The following is an 18,107-nucleotide window of genomic DNA, read 5'->3' as shown; positions in this document are numbered from 1 at the left end:
GCCAAAAATTCACCGGGCTGGACCTTGGGGCGAGGCCAAGCCAGACGAACGGTTTCGCGAGTATGGGGATGCCGGGTAGTCCCGCTGATCACTTCCGCGATTGGAACACGTAAGTCGCTTTCCGCGTGTCGTGGGCCAAAAATTCACCGGGCTGGACCTTGGGGCGAGGCCAAGCCAGACGAACGGTTTCGCGAGTATGGGGATGCCGGGTAGTCTCGCTGATCACTTCCGCGATTGGGACACGTAAGTCGCTTTCCGCGTGTCGCAGGCCGAAAAATCACCGGGCTGGACCTTCGGGCGAGGCCAAGCCGGATAGGATTTGTCGGACACGAGGGGGGATTGGAGGAGAAAGGATGGCGGTACGATTGACCAGTCGGGAATGATGTCCGCGCGCAGGTCACATGCACTATGAAGAGGAAAGCTATTGTACTAGACCAGACGGGCCGGATGTCCACGTGCCGGTCGCATGCGCTACGAGGAGGAAAACTAGGGTACTAGACCAGACGGGCCGGGTGTCCACGTACAGGTCACATGCACTACGAGGAGGGGGGATCTAAGGTACTAGACCGAACGGGATGGGTGTCCACGTCGGGTCTCAAATGCTACGATATGGGGAACCAAGATACTGGACCAGACGGGCCGGGTGTCCACGTACAGGTCCCAAATACTACGGGGAGTGAGGTTAGAATACCAGACCGGACGGGACGGATGTCCACGTACAGGTCACATGCACTACGAGGAAGGGAGCTAGGCTACTATAAATAAAAAGAATCACGATCATGGAATTTACTTTGTTTTATTATTATATTTTTATTATTATTATTATTATCTTTCCATTTATCTACTGTCTTCCTATGAGTCCGCTACACCGTCTTTGCCTGACGGATAGGAATTTTGCATACACTAACCTCAAACACATTCACTAGTCCACTTCTTCGTTAACCGCGTGCCTTCGCGCGGTCGAGGCGTTACTCGAATTATCCGTCAAGCGAGCTAAGGGAGGCGCGTCCGCTCCGTTCTACTTTTCCGGCACGAGAGACCGCCTGCTCGATCGGTGTGAGACCACCTACCCCACGCTCCCTTTTTCCCACTTTCGGGATTTCTAGCATATTCCTTAATTTCTAGTATTTTTCCTTACCCACTAAAATCTGCTGGCGTTGCCACTCGGGTTCGGAACTTAGCTTAATATTCAGTTTCAACTTAAAATTTATTATTCATTATGGATCACTTACACCTATAACTTACATACTACTAACTTAATATTTAATATTCACGGTCTGACGCTTATACCTATAACCTAACATATTATTATTCAAAAATTGTATCGTACGCCTAAGTGTGTACGTTACACCCCCCCCTTTCTTCCCGCGGCGCGATAAAGAGGCGCCCGTCGCTCTTGATGGTGACGATGAAGCGGAGTCCGTCGCCTCCTATGGCTATGCGGACTCGGCGTCCGCGGCCGGCCCGGGTCGCTACCTTCCTCTGGATCTCCTGGACGATACGTCTGGGTAGGTACCGTAAACCGCTACCACCAATCCAGCCCTCCGGCAGTGGGCAGAGGTCGTCCTCCCTTCCTGCGGGTTCCGTCAACTCCAGTGCGGAATTCGACACGGCTTCTACGCCGTCCGTCGTCGTGGCATTCGGTGGGGTATCCCTAGCGGCGGATTCGGTCGAATCGATCTCCGAAATATCCATTAGGACCTGGTCCAACAAGCGATCTTCCCACTCGGTCAGCTGGTCGATTGGATGAGCACAGCTAGGGAAGTGCTGGGGATCTACGGCCCCGTCCCACCGCTGTCCAGCGTCGCCTCGATAGGGGTAATCTGACCGAGGTCTGGCCGAGGTGTCCACGTCCCGCGGATCCTGCTGCGGCGACGTCTGGAAGCACCGGCGGAATAATGGCCTTTCCCCTTCGTCGTCCTCGCTGTCGGAGATCAGTTCGAATCCCGCCAGGTATACGGGATCCGGGGAGTCTGATGTTATGACCCTGGGTTCGGGGAGTCCCGCTTCCTGTACGGGTTCTACCTCCTGTACCCGATCTTGGTTAGCCGGAGAGGTCTGGGTACTCTGGCTAGACGTTTTCGCCTCCTTGACCCGCTCCACGACTGGGGATGTCTGAACCCCTAGAGACACCGACACGGTGGGCACTACAGTACGTCGGGGCGGGGTCCTCGGTTGTCCTATCCTCTCGCCGACTGCCTTCTCGACGTCAACGTCGGGATCCATCGCTCTGTTGTTTTCCAACGCCGGGGGCAGAGGCGGGGATGGCGGTTCGTCGACGTAGGGTCCCTCTGCAGGTAACCCCGGGACTTTGACTACTACCGAGCGGACGTCGATGCGCATGAACGAGACGTGTCCCGCATACCGGCAGACCTGGTCTTCGGACGTATGGTGGTACGAATGTTCCACGTCCGGGAATCGTGGAGGACTGGGCCTTGGGTAACCCGGATGGCCCGACCGAGGGTCGCGTCGGGTCCACGGGTACTCCTCCTCCGAGGTGGGCCGTCGGGACTCCGTATAGTACGGCTCCCCCGGTCGTCGTCCGTTGGGGTAACCGCTGGATCCACCTGGTGAGCTTTCCCTGGAACGTGGGGGCCTGCTGAACATCTCCGAATCCCGGTCACTGGCGTCGTCTTCGTCGTCTTCCAGACGGTAGGGAGCAGACTGGGGCGACGTCGGATGATGATATTGTCGCGACCCGCCGGGTCGGGGGCTCCACAAGCCTCCGCGGAGTCCTGCGAACCGGGATCCTTCCGGGGCCTGGGAACAGTCGTCTGTCTCCACCGAGCTACCGTCTGTTTCGCCGTCCGACGTGAGGAACTCCCTTTCCATCGCTTCGTCGCCTCCGTCATGATGACTCGTCTCCATGTGGAAGACCTCCGTGTCGTTGGAGTCGTCCGACAACACAATTACTTCATCCATCTGAAATGGTAAACTTAACTTATTGATATTGCCCCACCTCTTCGAACTCCCTACCTGACGGTGTAGCTAACAAAGGACTCGGCCTTAATCTATTATAATGGTTATACAATAGTTACTCTACTGGTTACACAATGGTTATTCGGGGGTTATACAGAGGTTATACAGTGGTTATACAATGTTTACTAGACTAGTTGTTATACTATTCTGCGGCTGTATGCCGCTTACTGCATCGGGTCGTTCGATCCGACAATACTATCGTCGATCCTATCCGGAGGGGCTTCTGCGTAGTACGGTTTGAGCTGGGATATGTTGGCGATGCGTCGCCGACGATCTCCGGGACGTTGCAGGCGTACCAAGTTCGGAGATGTGAATTTTGTAACGGTATAAGGACCGTCATACTTGGGAGCAAGTTTGGCGGCGAATCCCTCGGCTGCTTTCGATAAGGGATGCTGACGCAGCCAAACTTGACCGCCGAGCGTGGGTCTCCATTCTCGCCTTCGTAGGTTATAGTGTCTCGCCTGGTCTTGAGACGCTCGCTGAAGATTCGCTCGTACGATGTCGAAGATGCCTTTGAGGTGAGATGCCTTGTCTTCAGGACCTGTATGCACGACCGCCGATCCGGGGGTCAGTTCATCATACAGCATCGCAGGCAAGCGTGGTTCCCGTCCTTGAGTTAGGAACGCGGGACTATACCCCGTCGAATCCGATACACTGCTATTGATCGCGAGGGATATCTCTGGCAGCATATTATCCCACGAACTCTGGTCGCCTTCCGACAGCTGGGATATCAGCGTCTTCACAGTGCGGTTGGTCCTTTCTGTGGGATTCTCTTGTGGACAATATGGAGCCGTGTACTGGACTTCTACGCCTAGCTGGGTGAAGTAGTCTTTCAGGACCCGGCTTGTGAACTGGGTTCCATTGTCGCACACGAACTTCCGGGGAATGCCCACTCGCGCAAGTATACGTTCCCGAAACGCTTTCTGCACTTGAGCTGTGGTAGCTTTCCGGAGTGGTATCAGTTCTACCCATTTCGAAAATACATCGTGAAACACCAGAAGCATGGTATTTCCTTGTTTTGACCGGGGTAGCGGGCCTACAAAATCCGCGCAGAGAATGTCGAAAGGTTCGCTGACGACCCGGGTTAGCATCTTACCTGCCGCTTTAGTTTGTTCCGTCTTAAACTTTTGACAAGATTCACAATGGCGAACATGGCGTTTCGCGTCGCGATACATACCGGGCCAGAAATACCTCTGGGTCAGACGCGTAATTGTTTTTCGGACTCCCAAGTGTCCTGCGGTCGGGGAATCGTGACATTCACGTAAGACGCGGTTTCTACGGGAGGTTGGCACGCAAAGCTTCCACGGGAAGTAGTCCTCATCGTCAGCTCGGTAGCCCATGTTCCTGTAGAGCTGGTCGTTTTCGATCATGTAGTCAGCGAATTTCTCGGGTTCCTCCTGTATTTGCTCCTTCATCTTTTTGATCCAGTCGCAGTGGTCCTCGAGTTCGACAGCACCCTGCAGTATCTCACAAGGCTGTCGCGAAAGTGCGTCGGCCACGACGTTCAATTTACCTCGTCGATAGCGTACGTCGAATTGGAATTGCTGCAATTCTAGCGCCCAACGCGCTATTCGGCCAGAAGGGCTCTCAATAGAATTTAGCCACTTGAGGGCTAGATGGTCAGTAACGACCTCGAATCGGTACCCTTCCAGGTAGCACCGCATCTTCCTGATTGCCCAGATTATGGCCAGACACTCTTTCTCCGTGGTAGTGTAATTTTGTTCCGCTGGGGTTAATCGGCGGCTAGCGTATGCGATGACCTTCTCTTGACTTTCGGAGCCCTGTGATAAAACTACGCCCAAGCCGACGTCACTCGCGTCTGTTTGCAAAATGAACTTCTGGTCGAAATCCGGACAGCCTAATACGGGAGCAGTAGTCAGGCATCTTTTAATTTCTTCCAAGGCGGCTTGCTGTTCTGGTCCCCAAGTCCATTTCCGTCCTTTCTTTAGTAGCGCGGTCATCGGTTGCACGATAGTCGCGAAGCTAGGGACAAATCGCCGATACCACGAGGCCATCCCGATCCATTGGCGGAGTTCCTTTAAGTTAGAGGGGGCCTTCAACCCGTTGATCGCAGACACCTTCTCGGGATCAGTCTGAATTCCGTCACTGCTGATGACGTGGCCGAGGTAGACGAGTTTCTGCTTGAAGAAGCAACACTTCTTTGGATTTATCCTTAAATTCGCAGCCCGCAATCTGCGGAAAACTTCCGAGAGATGAGTAAAGTGCTGTTCTTCTGTCGCGCTTATGATAATAATATCGTCTAGGTAAGCGAAGGCGACCGGTTCCATTTCCACGCCGATTACACTATCCAGAGCGCGTTGAAACGTGGCGCTGGCAGAATGCAACCCGAAGGGCATGACCTTCCATTGATACAATCCTCTCCCAGGGACCGTGAACGCTGTATATTGGCGACTATCCCTAGCCATGGGAATTTGCCAATAGCCATGCTTCAAGTCCAACGTGGAGATATATCGGGCGTGGCGTAATTTCTCCAGAATGTGATTGATTCTCGGGACTGGGTAGGCGTCGGGCACTGAGTGTGCGTTTAACTGACGGTAATCTATACACATGCGCCAATCGCCAGTTTTCTTCTTGACCAATACGATGGGAGCGCTGTGTGGGCTTCTGGAGGGTTCGATGGCCCCGTCACGGAGCAGTTCGTCTACTTGGGCATCGATGACATGTTGCATCGCGGGGTTCCGGGGATAATATCTTTGTTTTACGGGCTTGCCGTCGCGCATGACGATGGTGTGCTCGGCGACGTGAGACACCCCGTGCAGTTTCTCGAATAAGGCCAGTTCCCGATCGATGAAGCTTTGCTGCGCCGGACTCAATAATGTGCTCTGTCGCTGTTCTTCGTCTTCTACCGTCCCCATCCTAATGAGCGCACCGGCATTGATGTTCGGGGTTATAGTTCGCGTGGGAATAGGACTGGGTATCTCTGCTTCTTCTGGCCTGGCAGTTCCCAAATGGGCACCAACCGCAACAGGGTGTACCGTTTTCTCCTGGTTGCCCCGCGCCTTTATAAGTACTGGCTGTAAGAAAGGGTCTCCAGCCGCTTGGGCTTCGTTTTGCAAGTCGAGCGTAGCTCGACCACATCGCACCTGAGTTCCCGCTACTTTGAGGAAGTCCATTCCAAGTATTACACGATCTAACATGGTGGGCATTACTAACATGGGTAAGAGCACCGTAGTGCCGGCTAACGTAACCGAGGTTCGCCAGAGTTTTGTCACATCCAGACATGACCGATCGGCCAACGCTATTCTAGTGACAACATCCTGTAACTCGTCTGCACGCGCGGCCAGTCGAGAAAAACTTTCACTGACGAAACTCCTCGATGCCCCTGTATCGATGGTGGCGTCCACACGTTGTCCTCCGACTTCTATCGCTGCTGTGATGAGCCCGCCGTGTAATCTCAACGGGGGTTTTACTGGGGTCGGGTTGCTGCTCCGTTCGTCTCCGCCGCACCCGGGTTCCGGCGGAGGCGTTCTCCGTTTCCCGACACATTTCGACGGCAACATTCTATCGTTAAAACTCCTGGTCGCCCACAGTCCCAACAGAAATCCCGACGTGGATTGGGGCAGTTCCTTTGGAGATGTCCGTTCTCTCCACAGCGATTACAAGCCCGCCTTATATCTAGTCGAGAGGTTCCTTGACCGATCATCTGATGGGTCACATGTCCTGTCTGCGTTGAATTCACCGGATTCCGGAATGGGTTCGGCGATCGGCGAAGTTGAGGTTCTTCTTGCTTCCTGTCCATGGTTGTTTTTGGCTCTCGTCGAGTCGTCTCGAGTTGTTTGACACTCTCATATTCTGTGGCCATATGAGTCAATTGTGTCAAAGTCGCGAATTCACTGCGTTTAATATACAGTCGGTATTCTGGAGCCATGTTTTCATATGCCCGGTACAATTCTTCCTCTTCTCGATAACCGGCTTGCTGCATCTTGGTTCTGAGCTCGATCAAGTAGGTCTTGAAAGGCTCTCCTCTCCGCTGCACGTGGGTCCGTATCTCATCTTCCAACCGCTCGAAATATCGAGGTGGTAGGAAGAAGTCGAGGAATTCCCTCCTGAAAGTTCCCCATGAGGCCGACTGTAGGTGGCTCGTGCGAAACCATCGTGCCGCTGGGCCCTCCAAGATCTCGGACATAACGCGGGGTACCTCCTCTGGATTTATCCTGTAAGTCGTCATCTTTTCCTCGAGCGCGGCGATGAGAGTCAACGGATCTGAACTCCCATCGAACCGTAAATTCCATTTGTGCATCTTCTCGGGGAGCAGATGTTGAGTTGGAGCCGTGCTGCTCCGTGTGTCTTGTGCTTGTAGGTCGGCGGGTAAGCGGACATCTACCGGTGGCATCCAGGTCCCGTGCATCGATCCTGGGTGGATCCCTCGATGGCGGGCTGGAGTCCCGATCGATGTGGCTCCGGACGTCATGGGAATGGTGAGGGATTCTGCGAACTGTCCCGTCTCACCGTTCCTGCCTGGAGGGTTCGGACTTGGGGCCCGGCTACTATATTGCTCCTGCAACTGTGCCAGTCGGTCCCACACCCTTTGTGGGAACGACCCTGTGTTGACGAGGTTGGCGAATGCCTTCCTGGTCTCCTCGACGGTTCCGTCGGCTTTAAAACCAAACTCCAGGGCGAGAGCGCTGAGTTCGTCTTTTCGGCGAGCGTATATCCAGCGGACTCCTATACCTGGATTCTTAACAAAATCGGCTTCTTCGTACTCACCGTCAGATTCCTTAGGGTTACTCATCATTGGTTATCCTCTTCGATTTAGTTTGGTGTGAACTTCCTTCTCAAGTCTTCTAGATCCTTCCGGAGATCGGTTCGGGTGACTCTACCCTTCTTTTCTTCAGTGGGTCTTTAAGCCACTTGGGTGATTCTCTAACTAGTCTCGGTGTCCCTGCTCGGGCGCCACTTGTAAGGATGGGGACGCCGGGTGGTCCCGCTGATCACTTCTGCGATTGGGACACGTAAGTCGCTTTCCGCGTGTCGCAGGCCAAAAATTCACCGGGCTGGACCTTGGGGCGAGGCCAAGCCAGACGAACAGTTTCGCGAGTATGGGGATGCCGGGTAGTCCCGCTGATCACTTCCGCGATTGGGACACGTAAGTCGCTTTCCGCGTGTCGCAGGCCGAAAATTCACCGGGCTGGACCTTGGGGCGAGGCCAAGCCAGACGAACGGTTTCGCGAGTATGGGGATGCCGGGTAGTCCCGCTGATCACTTCCGCGATTGGGACACGTAAGTCGCTTTCCGCGTGTCGCAGGCCAAAAATTCACCGGGCTGGACCTTGGGGCGAGGCCAAGCCAGACGAACGGTTTCGCGAGTATGGGGATGCCGGGTGGGGTTGCGTCGCGCGCAAGTCGTTCTCGATGTATCGGGTGCCAAAAATCCACCGGGCTGGACCTTCGGGCGAGGCCAAGCCGGATAGGATTTGTCGGACACGAGGGGGGATTGGAGGAGAAAGGATGGCGGTACGATTGACCAGTCGGGAATGATGTCCGCGCGCAGGTCACATGCACTATGAAGAGGAAAGCTATTGTACTAGACCAGACGGGCCGGGTGTCCACGTGCCGGTCGCATGCGCTACGAGGAGGAAAACTAGGGTACTAGACCAGACGGGCCGGGTGTCCACGTACAGGTCACATGCACTACGAGGAGGGGGATCTAAGGTACTAGACCGAACGGGATGGGTGTCCACGTCGGGTCTCAAATGCTATGATATGGGGAACCAAGATACTGGACCAGACGGGCCGGGTGTCCACGTACAGGTCCCAAATACTACGGGGAGTGAGGTTAAGATACTGGACCGGACGGGACGGATGTCCACGTACAGGCCCCATGCACTACGAGGGAGGGGGGGAATCTAAGATACTAGACCGAACGGGATGGGTGTCCACGTCGGGTCTCAAATGCTACGATGTGGGGAACCAAGATACTGGACCAGACGGGCCGGGTGTCCACGTACAGGTCCCAAATACTACGGGGAGGGAGGTTAGAATACCAGACCGGACGGGACGGATGTCCACGTACAGGTCACATGCACTACGAGGAAGGGAGCTAGGCTACTATAAATAAAAAGAATCACGATCATGGAATTTACTTTGTTTTATTATTATATTTTTATTATTATTATTATTATCTTTCCATTTATCTACTGTCTTCCTATGAGTCCGCTACACCGTCTTTGCCTGACGGATAGGAATTTTGCATACACTAACCTCAAACACATTCACTAGTCCACTTCTTCGTTAACCGCGTGCCTTCGCGCGGTCGAGGCGTTACTCGAATTATCCGTCAAGCGAGCTAAGGGAGGCGCGTCCGCTCCGTTCTACTTTTCCGGCACGAGAGACCGCCTGCTCGATCGGTGTGAGACCACCTACCCCACGCTCCCTTTTTCCCACTTTCGGGATTTCTAGCATATTCCTTAATTTCTAGTATTTTTCCTTACCCACTAAAATCTGCTGGCGTTGCCACTCGGGTTCGGAACTTAGCTTAATATTCAGTTTCAACTTAAAATTTATTATTCATTATGGATCACTTACACCTATAACTTACATACTACTAACTTAATATTTAATATTCACGGTCTGACGCTTATACCTATAACTTAACATATTATTATTCAAAAATTGTATCGTACGCCTAAGTGTGTACGTTACACCCCCCCCTTTCTTCCCGCGGCGCGATAAAGAGGCGCCCGTCGCTCTTGATGGTGACGATGAAGCGGAGTCCGTCGCCTCCTATGGCTATGCGGACTCGGCGTCCGCGGCCGGCCCGGGTCGCTACCTTCCTCTGGATCTCCTGGATGATACGTCTGGGTAGGTACCGTAAACCGCTACCACCAATCCAGCCCTCCGGCAGTGGGCAGAGGTCGTCCTCCTTTCCTGCGGGTTCCGTCAACTCCAGTGCGGAGTTCGACACGGCTTCTACGCCGTCCGTCGTCGTGGCATTCGGTGGGGTATCCCTAGCGGCGGATTCGGTCGAATCAATCTCCGAAATATCCATTAGGACCTGGTCCAACAAGCGATCTTCCCACTCGGTCAGCTGGTCGATTGGATGAGCACAGCTAGGGAAGTGCTGGGGATCTACGGCCCCGTCCCACCGCTGTCCAGCGTCGCCTCGATAGGGGTAATCTGACCGAGGTCTGGCCGAGGTGTCCACGTCCCGCGGATCCTGCTGCGGCGACGTCTGGAAGCACCGGCGGAATAATGGCCTTTCCCCTTCGTCGTCCTCGCTGTCGGAGATCAGTTCGAATCCCGCCAGGTATACGGGATCCGGGGAGTCTGATGTTATGACCCTGGGTTCGGGGAGTCCCGCTTCCTGTACGGGTTCTACCTCCTGTACCCGATCTTGGTTAGCCGGAGAGGTCTGGGTACTCTGGCTAGACGTTTTCGCCTCCTTGACCCGCTCCACGACTGGGGATGTCTGAACCCCTAGAGACACCGACACGGTGGGCACTACAGTACGTCGGGGCGGGGTCCTCGGTTGTCCTATCCTCTCGCCGACTGCCTTCTCGACGTCAACGTCGGGATCCATCGCTCTGTTGTTTTCCAACGCCGGGGGCAGAGGCGGGGATGGCGGTTCGTCGACGTAGGGTCCCTCTGCAGGTAACCCCGGGACTTTGACTACTACCGAGCGGACGTCGATGCGCATGAACGAGACGTGTCCCGCATACCGGCAGACCTGGTCTTCGGACGTATGGTGGTACGAATGTTCCACGTCCGGGAATCGTGGAGGACTGGGCCTTGGGTAACCCGGATGGCCCGACCGAGGGTCGCGTCGGGTCCACGGGTACTCCTCCTCCGAGGTGGGCCGTCGGGACTCCGTATAGTACGGCTCCCCCGGTCGTCGTCCGTTGGGGTAACCGCTGGATCCACCTGGTGAGCTTTCCCTGGAACGTGGGGGCCTGCTGAACATCTCCGAATCCCGGTCACTGGCGTCGTCTTCGTCGTCTTCCAGACGGTAGGGAGCAGACTGGGGCGACGTCGGATGATGATATTGTCGCGACCCGCCGGGTCGGGGGCTCCACAAGCCTCCGCGGAGTCCTGCGAACCGGGATCCTTCCGGGGCCTGGGAACAGTCGTCTGTCTCCACCGAGCTACCGTCTGTTTCGCCGTCCGACGTGAGGAACTCCCTTTCCATCGCTTCGTCGCCTCCGTCATGATGACTCGTCTCCATGTGGAAGACCTCCGTGTCGTTGGAGTCGTCCGACAACACAATTACTTCATCCATCTGAAATGGTAAACTTAACTTATTGATATTGCCCCACCTCTTCGAACTCCCTACCTGACGGTGTAGCTAACAAAGGACTCGGCCTTAATCTATTATAATGGTTATACAATAGTTACTCTACTGGTTACACAATGGTTATTCGGGGGTTATACAGAGGTTATACAGTGGTTATACAATGTTTACTAGACTAGTTGTTATACTATTCTGCGGCTGTATGCCGCTTACTGCATCGGGTCGTTCGATCCGACAATACTATCGTCGATCCTATCCGGAGGGGCTTCTGCGTAGTACGGTTTGAGCTGGGATATGTTGGCGATGCGTCGCCGACGATCTCCGGGACGTTGCAGGCGTACCAAGTTCGGAGATGTGAATTTTGTAACGGTATAAGGACCGTCATACTTGGGAGCAAGTTTGGCGGCGAATCCCTCGGCTGCTTTCGATAAGGGATGCTGACGCAGCCAAACTTGACCGCCGAGCGTGGGTCTCCATTCTCGCCTTCGTAGGTTATAGTGTCTCGCCTGGTCTTGAGACGCTCGCTGAAGATTCGCTCGTACGATGTCGAAGATGCCTTTGAGGTGAGATGCCTTGTCTTCAGGACCTGTATGCACGACCGCCGATCCGGGGGTCAGTTCATCATACAGCATCGCAGGCAAGCGTGGTTCCCGTCCTTGAGTTAGGAACGCGGGACTATACCCCGTCGAATCCGATACACTGCTATTGATCGCGAGGGATATCTCTGGCAGCATATTATCCCACGAACTCTGGTCGCCTTCCGACAGCTGGGATATCAGCGTCTTCACAGTGCGGTTGGTCCTTTCTGTGGGATTCTCTTGTGGACAATATGGAGCCGTGTACTGGACTTCTACGCCTAGCTGGGTGAAGTAGTCTTTCAGGACCCGGCTTGTGAACTGGGTTCCATTGTCGCACACGAACTTCCGGGGAATGCCCACTCGCGCAAGTATACGTTCCCGAAACGCTTTCTGCACTTGAGCTGTGGTAGCTTTCCGGAGTGGTATCAGTTCTACCCATTTCGAAAATACATCGTGAAACACCAGAAGCATGGTATTTCCTTGTTTTGACCGGGGTAGCGGGCCTACAAAATCCGCGCAGAGAATGTCGAAAGGTTCGCTGACGACCCGGGTTAGCATCTTACCTGCCGCTTTAGTTTGTTCCGTCTTAAACTTTTGACAAGATTCACAATGGCGAACATGGCGTTTCGCGTCGCGATACATACCGGGCCAGAAATACCTCTGGGTCAGACGCGTAATTGTTTTTCGGACTCCCAAGTGTCCTGCGGTCGGGGAATCGTGACATTCACGTAAGACGCGGTTTCTACGGGAGGTTGGCACGCAAAGCTTCCACGGGAAGTAGTCCTCATCGTCAGCTCGGTAGCCCATGTTCCTGTAGAGCTGGTCGTTTTCGATCATGTAGTCAGCGAATTTCTCGGGTTCCTCCTGTATTTGCTCCTTCATCTTTTTGATCCAGTCGCAGTGGTCCTCGAGTTCGACAGCACCCTGCAGTATCTCACAAGGCTGTCGCGAAAGTGCGTCGGCCACGACGTTCAATTTACCTCGTCGATAGCGTACGTCGAATTGGAATTGCTGCAATTCTAGCGCCCAACGCGCTATTCGGCCAGAAGGGCTCTCAATAGAATTTAGCCACTTGAGGGCTAGATGGTCAGTAACGACCTCGAATCGGTACCCTTCCAGGTAGCACCGCATCTTCCTGATTGCCCAGATTATGGCCAGACACTCTTTCTCCGTGGTAGTGTAATTTTGTTCCGCTGGGGTTAATCGGCGGCTAGCGTATGCGATGACCTTCTCTTGACTTTCGGAGCCCTGTGATAAAACTACGCCCAAGCCGACGTCACTCGCGTCTGTTTGCAAAATGAACTTCTGGTCGAAATCCGGACAGCCTAATACGGGAGCAGTAGTCAGGCATCTTTTAATTTCTTCCAAGGCGGCTTGCTGTTCTGGTCCCCAAGTCCATTTCCGTCCTTTCTTTAGTAGCGCGGTCATCGGTTGCACGATAGTCGCGAAGCTAGGGACAAATCGCCGATACCACGAGGCCATCCCGATCCATTGGCGGAGTTCCTTTAAGTTGGAGGGGGCCTTCAACCCGTTGATCGCAGACACCTTCTCGGGATCAGTCTGAATTCCGTCACTGCTGATGACGTGGCCGAGGTAGACGAGTTTCTGCTTGAAGAAGCAACACTTCTTTGGATTTATCCTTAAATTCGCGGCCCGCAATCTGCGGAAAACTTCCGAGAGGTGAGTAAAGTGCTGGTCTTCTGTCGCGCTTATGATAATAATATCATCTAGGTAAGCGAAGGCGACCGGTTCCATTTCCACGCCGATTACACTATCCAGAGCGCGTTGAAACGTGGCGCTGGCAGAATGCAACCCGAAGGGCATGACCTTCCATTGATACAATCCTCTCCCAGGGACCGTGAACGCTGTATATTGGCGACTATCCCTAGCCATGGGAATTTGCCAATAGCCGTGCTTCAAGTCCAACGTGGAGATATATCGGGCGTGGCGTAATTTTTCCAAAATGTGATTGATTCTCGGGACTGGGTAGGCGTCGGGCACTGAGTGTGCGTTTAACTGACGGTAATCTATACACATGCGCCAATCGCCAGTTTTCTTCTTGACCAATACGATGGGAGCGCTGTGTGGGCTTCTGGAGGGTTCGATGGCCCCGTCACGGAGCAGTTCGTCTACTTGGGCATCGATGACATGTTGCATCGCGGGGTTCCGGGGATAATATCTTTGTTTTACGGGCTTGTCGTCGCGCATGACGATGGTGTGTTCGGCGACGTGAGACACCCCGTGCAGTTTCTCGAATAAGGCCAGTTCCCGATCGATGAAGCTTTGTTGCGCCGGACTCAATAATGTGCTCTGTCGCTGTTCTTCGTCTTCTACCGTCTCCGTCCTAGTGGGCGCACCGGCATTGATGTTCGGGGTTATAGTTCGCGTGGGAATAGGACTGGGTATCTCTGCTTCTTCTGGCCTGGCAGTTCCCAAATGGGCACCAACCGCAACAGGGTGTACCGTTTTCTCCTGGTTGCCCCGCGCCTTTATAAGTACTGGCTGTAAGAAAGGGTCTCCAGCCGCTTGGGCTTCGTTTTGCAAGTCGAGCGTAGCTCGACCACATCGCACCTGAGTTCCCGCTACTTTGAGGAAGTCCATTCCAAGTATTACACGATCTAACATGGTGGGCATTACTAACATGGGTAAGAGCACCGTAGTGCCGGCTAACGTAACCGAGGTTCGCCAGAGCTTTGTCACATCCAGACATGACCGATCGGCCAACGCTATTCTAGTGACAACATCCTGTAACTCGTCTGCACGCGCGGCCAGTCGAGTAAAACTTTCACTGACGAAACTCCTCGATGCCCCTGTATCAATGGTGGCGTCCACACGTTGTCCTCCGACTTCTATCGCTGCTGTGATGAGCCCGCCGTGTAATCTCAACGGGGGTTTTACTGGGGTCGGGTTGCTGCTCCGTTCGTCTCCGCCGCACCCGGGTTCCGGCGGAGACGTTCTCCGTTTCCCGACGCATTTCGACGGCAACATTCTATCGTTAAAACTCCTGGTCGCCCACAGTCCCAACAGAAATCCCGACGTGGGTTGGGGCAGTTCCTTTGGAGGTGTCCGTTCTCTCCACAGCGATTACAAGCCCGCCTTATGTCTACTCGAGAGGTTCCTTGACCGATCATCTGATGGGTCACGTGTCCTGTCTGCGTTGAATTCACCGGATTCCGGAATGGGTTCGGCGATCGGCGAAGTTGAGGTTCTTCTTGGTTCCGGTCCGTGGTTACTTTTGGCTCGCGTCGAGTCGTCTCGAGTTGTTTGACACTCTCATATTCTGTGGCCATATGAGTCAATTGTGTCAAAGTCGCGAATTCACTGCGTTTAATATACAGTCGGTATTCCGGAGCCATGTTTTCATATGCTCGGTACAATTCTTCCTCTTCTCGATAACCGGCTTGCTGCATCTTGGTTCTGAGCTCGATCAAGTAGGTCTTGAAAGGCTCTCCTCTCCGCTGCACGTGGGTCCGTATCTCATCTTCCAACCGCTCGAAATATCGAGGTGGTAGGAAGAAGTCGAGGAATTCCCTCCTGAAAGTTCCCCATGAGGCCGACTGTAGGTGGCTCGTGCGAAACCATCGTGCCGCTGGGCCCTCCAAGATCTCGGACATAACGCGGGGCACCTCCTCTGGATTTATCCTGTAAGTCGTCATCTTTTCCTCGAGCGCGGCGATGAGAGTCAACGGATCTGAACTCCCATCGAACCGTAAATTCCATTTGTGCATCTTCTCGGGGAGCAGATGTTGAGTTGGAGCCGTGCTGCTCCGTGTGTCTTGTGCTTGTAGGTCGGCGGGTAAGCGGACATCTACCGGTGGCATCCAGGTCCCGTGCATCGATCCTGGGTGGATCCCTCGATGGCGGGCTGGAGTCCCGATCGATGTGGCTCCGGACGTCATGGGAATGGTGAGGGATTCTGCGAACTGTCCCGTCTCACCGTTCCTGCCTGGAGGGTTCGGACTTGGGGCCCGGCTACTATATTGCTCCTGCAACTGTGCCAGTCGGTCCCACACCCTTTGTGGGAACGACCCTGTGTTGACGAGGTTGGCGAATGCCTTCCTGGTCTCCTCGACGGTTCCGTCGGCTTTAAAACCAAACTCCAGGGCGAGAGCGCTGAGTTCGTCTTTTCGGCGAGCGTATATCCAGCGGACTCCTATACCTGGATTCTTAACAAAATCGGCTTCTTCGTACTCACCGTCAGATTCCTTAGGGTTACTCATCATTGGTTATCCTCTTCGATTTAGTTTGGTGTGAACTTCCTTCTCAAGTCTTCTAGATCCTTCCGGAGATCGGTTCGGGTGACTCTACCCTTCTTTTCTTCAGTGGGTCTTTAAGCCACTTGGGTGATTCTCTAACTAGTCTCGGTGTCCCTGCTCGGGCGCCACTTGTAAGGATGCTCTCTGGCCGGGGTACAGATCTCAGTCAGATCCAGGAGTCCTCTACAAGAAATTTGTAAATCACCGAAACACCGGACTAGAGAGTATCATTCATCGAGTGAATGAGTCGTTTGGGGAGTCACACCGAAGGTTCTCATAGACGCCAGGAGAGAGAGAGTTGGTGTCGGAGTTGGTCACGCCGTACCTTGCTCCTGGGTTAAAAATTCCACGGGCTGGACCTTAGGGCGAGGCCAAGCCAGGCGAACAGTTTTCGCGCGTATGGGGACGCCGGGTGGTCCCGCTGATCACTTCTGCGATTGGGACACGTAAGTCGCTTTCCGCGTGTCGCAGGCCAAAAATTCACCGGGCTGGACCTTGGGGCGAGGCCAAGCCAGACGAACAGTTTCGCGAGTATGGGGATGCCGGGTAGTCCCGCTGATCACTTCCGCGATTGGGACACGTAAGTCGCTTTCCGCGTGTCGCAGGCCGAAAATTCACCGGGCTGGACCTTGGGGCGAGGCCAAGCCAGACGAACGGTTTCGCGAGTATGGGGATGCCGGGTAGTCCCGCTGATCACTTCCGCGATTGGGACACGTAAGTCGCTTTCCGCGTGTCGCAGGCCAAAAATTCACCGGGCTGGACCTTGGGGCGAGGCCAAGCCAGACGAACGGTTTCGCGAGTATGGGGATGCCGGGTGGGGTTGCGTCGCGCGCAAGTCGTTCTCGATGTATCGGGTGCCAAAAATCCACCGGGCTGGACCTTCGGGCGAGGCCAAGCCGGATAGGATTTGTCGGACACGAGGGGGGATTGGAGGAGAAAGGATGGCGGTACGATTGACCAGTCGGGAATGATGTCCGCGCGCAGGTCACATGCACTATGAAGAGGAAAGCTATTGTACTAGACCAGACGGGCCGGGTGTCCACGTGCCGGTCGCATGCGCTACGAGGAGGAAAACTAGGGTACTAGACCAGACGGGCCGGGTGTCCACGTACAGGTCACATGCACTACGAGGAGGGGGGATCTAAGGTACTAGACCGAACGGGATGGGTGTCCACGTCGGGTCTCAAATGCTATGATATGGGGAACCAAGATACTGGACCAGACGGGCCGGGTGTCCACGTACAGGTCCCAAATACTACGGGGAGTGAGGTTAAGATACTGGACCGGACGGGACGGATGTCCACGTACAGGCCCCATGCACTACGAGGGAGGGGGGAATCTAAGATACTAGACCGAACGGGATGGGTGTCCACGTCGGGTCTCAAATGCTACGATGTGGGGAACCAAGATACTGGACCAGACGGGCCGGGTGTCCACGTACAGGTCCCAAATACTACGGGGAGGGAGGTTAGAATACCAGACCGGACGGGACGGATGTCCACGTACAGGTCACATGCACTACGAGGAAGGGAGCTAGGCTACTATAAATAAAAAGAATCACGATCATGGAATTTACTTTGTTTTATTATTATATTTTTATTATTATTATTATTATCTTTCCATTTATCTACTGTCTTCCTATGAGTCCGCTACACCGTCTTTGCCTGACGGATAGGAATTTTGCATACACTAACCTCAAACACATTCACTAGTCCACTTCTTCGTTAACCGCGTGCCTTCGCGCGGTCGAGGCGTTACTCGAATTATCCGTCAAGCGAGCTAAGGGAGGCGCGTCCGCTCCGTTCTACTTTTCCGGCACGAGAGACCGCCTGCTCGATCGGTGTGAGACCACCTACCCCACGCTCCCTTTTTCCCACTTTCGGGATTTCTAGCATATTCCTTAATTTCTAGTATTTTTCCTTACCCACTAAAATCTGCTGGCGTTGCCACTCGGGTTCGGAACTTAGCTTAATATTCAGTTTCAACTTAAAATTTATTATTCATTATGGATCACTTACACCTATAACTTACATACTACTAACTTAAT

The 18,107-nt window shown here is 54.0% G+C and overlaps 3 protein-coding genes across 4 annotated transcripts in view; all 3 read right to left on the bottom strand.

Annotated features, from left to right (window-relative positions):
* LOC108136019 (cAMP-dependent protein kinase catalytic subunit 3) overlaps positions 1-18,107 on the bottom strand; it is a 41,843-nt gene that overhangs the window by 12,968 nt on the left and 10,768 nt on the right. The window lies entirely within an intron of this gene.
* LOC121467066 lies at positions 1,289-9,313 on the bottom strand. Its single transcript, XM_041707903.1, has 2 exons — positions 9,201-9,313; positions 1,289-2,922 (listed from the first exon to the last, which is right to left on the bottom strand). Exon 2 carries the CDS (start codon positions 2,920-2,922, stop codon positions 1,333-1,335), a length of 1,590 nt encoding a protein of 529 aa, XP_041563837.1. The 5' UTR covers positions 9,201-9,313; the 3' UTR covers positions 1,289-1,332.
* On the bottom strand, positions 9,479-17,867 carry LOC121467065. Its single transcript, XM_041707902.1, has 2 exons — positions 17,755-17,867; positions 9,479-11,214 (listed from the first exon to the last, which is right to left on the bottom strand). The coding sequence occupies exon 2, from the start codon at positions 11,212-11,214 to the stop codon at positions 9,625-9,627; it is 1,590 nt and encodes a 529-aa protein (XP_041563836.1). The 5' UTR covers positions 17,755-17,867; the 3' UTR covers positions 9,479-9,624.

This window comes from Drosophila elegans, unplaced genomic scaffold (assembly GCF_018152505.1).
Source record: "Drosophila elegans isolate 14027-0461.03 unplaced genomic scaffold, ASM1815250v1 contig_208, whole genome shotgun sequence".
NCBI classification, from domain to species: domain Eukaryota; kingdom Metazoa; phylum Arthropoda; class Insecta; order Diptera; family Drosophilidae; genus Drosophila; species Drosophila elegans.
Note: the sequence above shows the minus strand (reverse complement) of the source record. Positions and strands in the feature narration are given on the sequence as shown.

Excerpts from the sequence above, each read along its gene's own strand:
- LOC121467066 (XM_041707903.1), bottom strand. The coding sequence starts at position 2,922 with ATGGATGAAGTAATTGTGTTGTCGGACGACTCCAACGACACGGAGGTC.
- LOC121467065 (XM_041707902.1), bottom strand. The coding sequence starts at position 11,214 with ATGGATGAAGTAATTGTGTTGTCGGACGACTCCAACGACACGGAGGTC.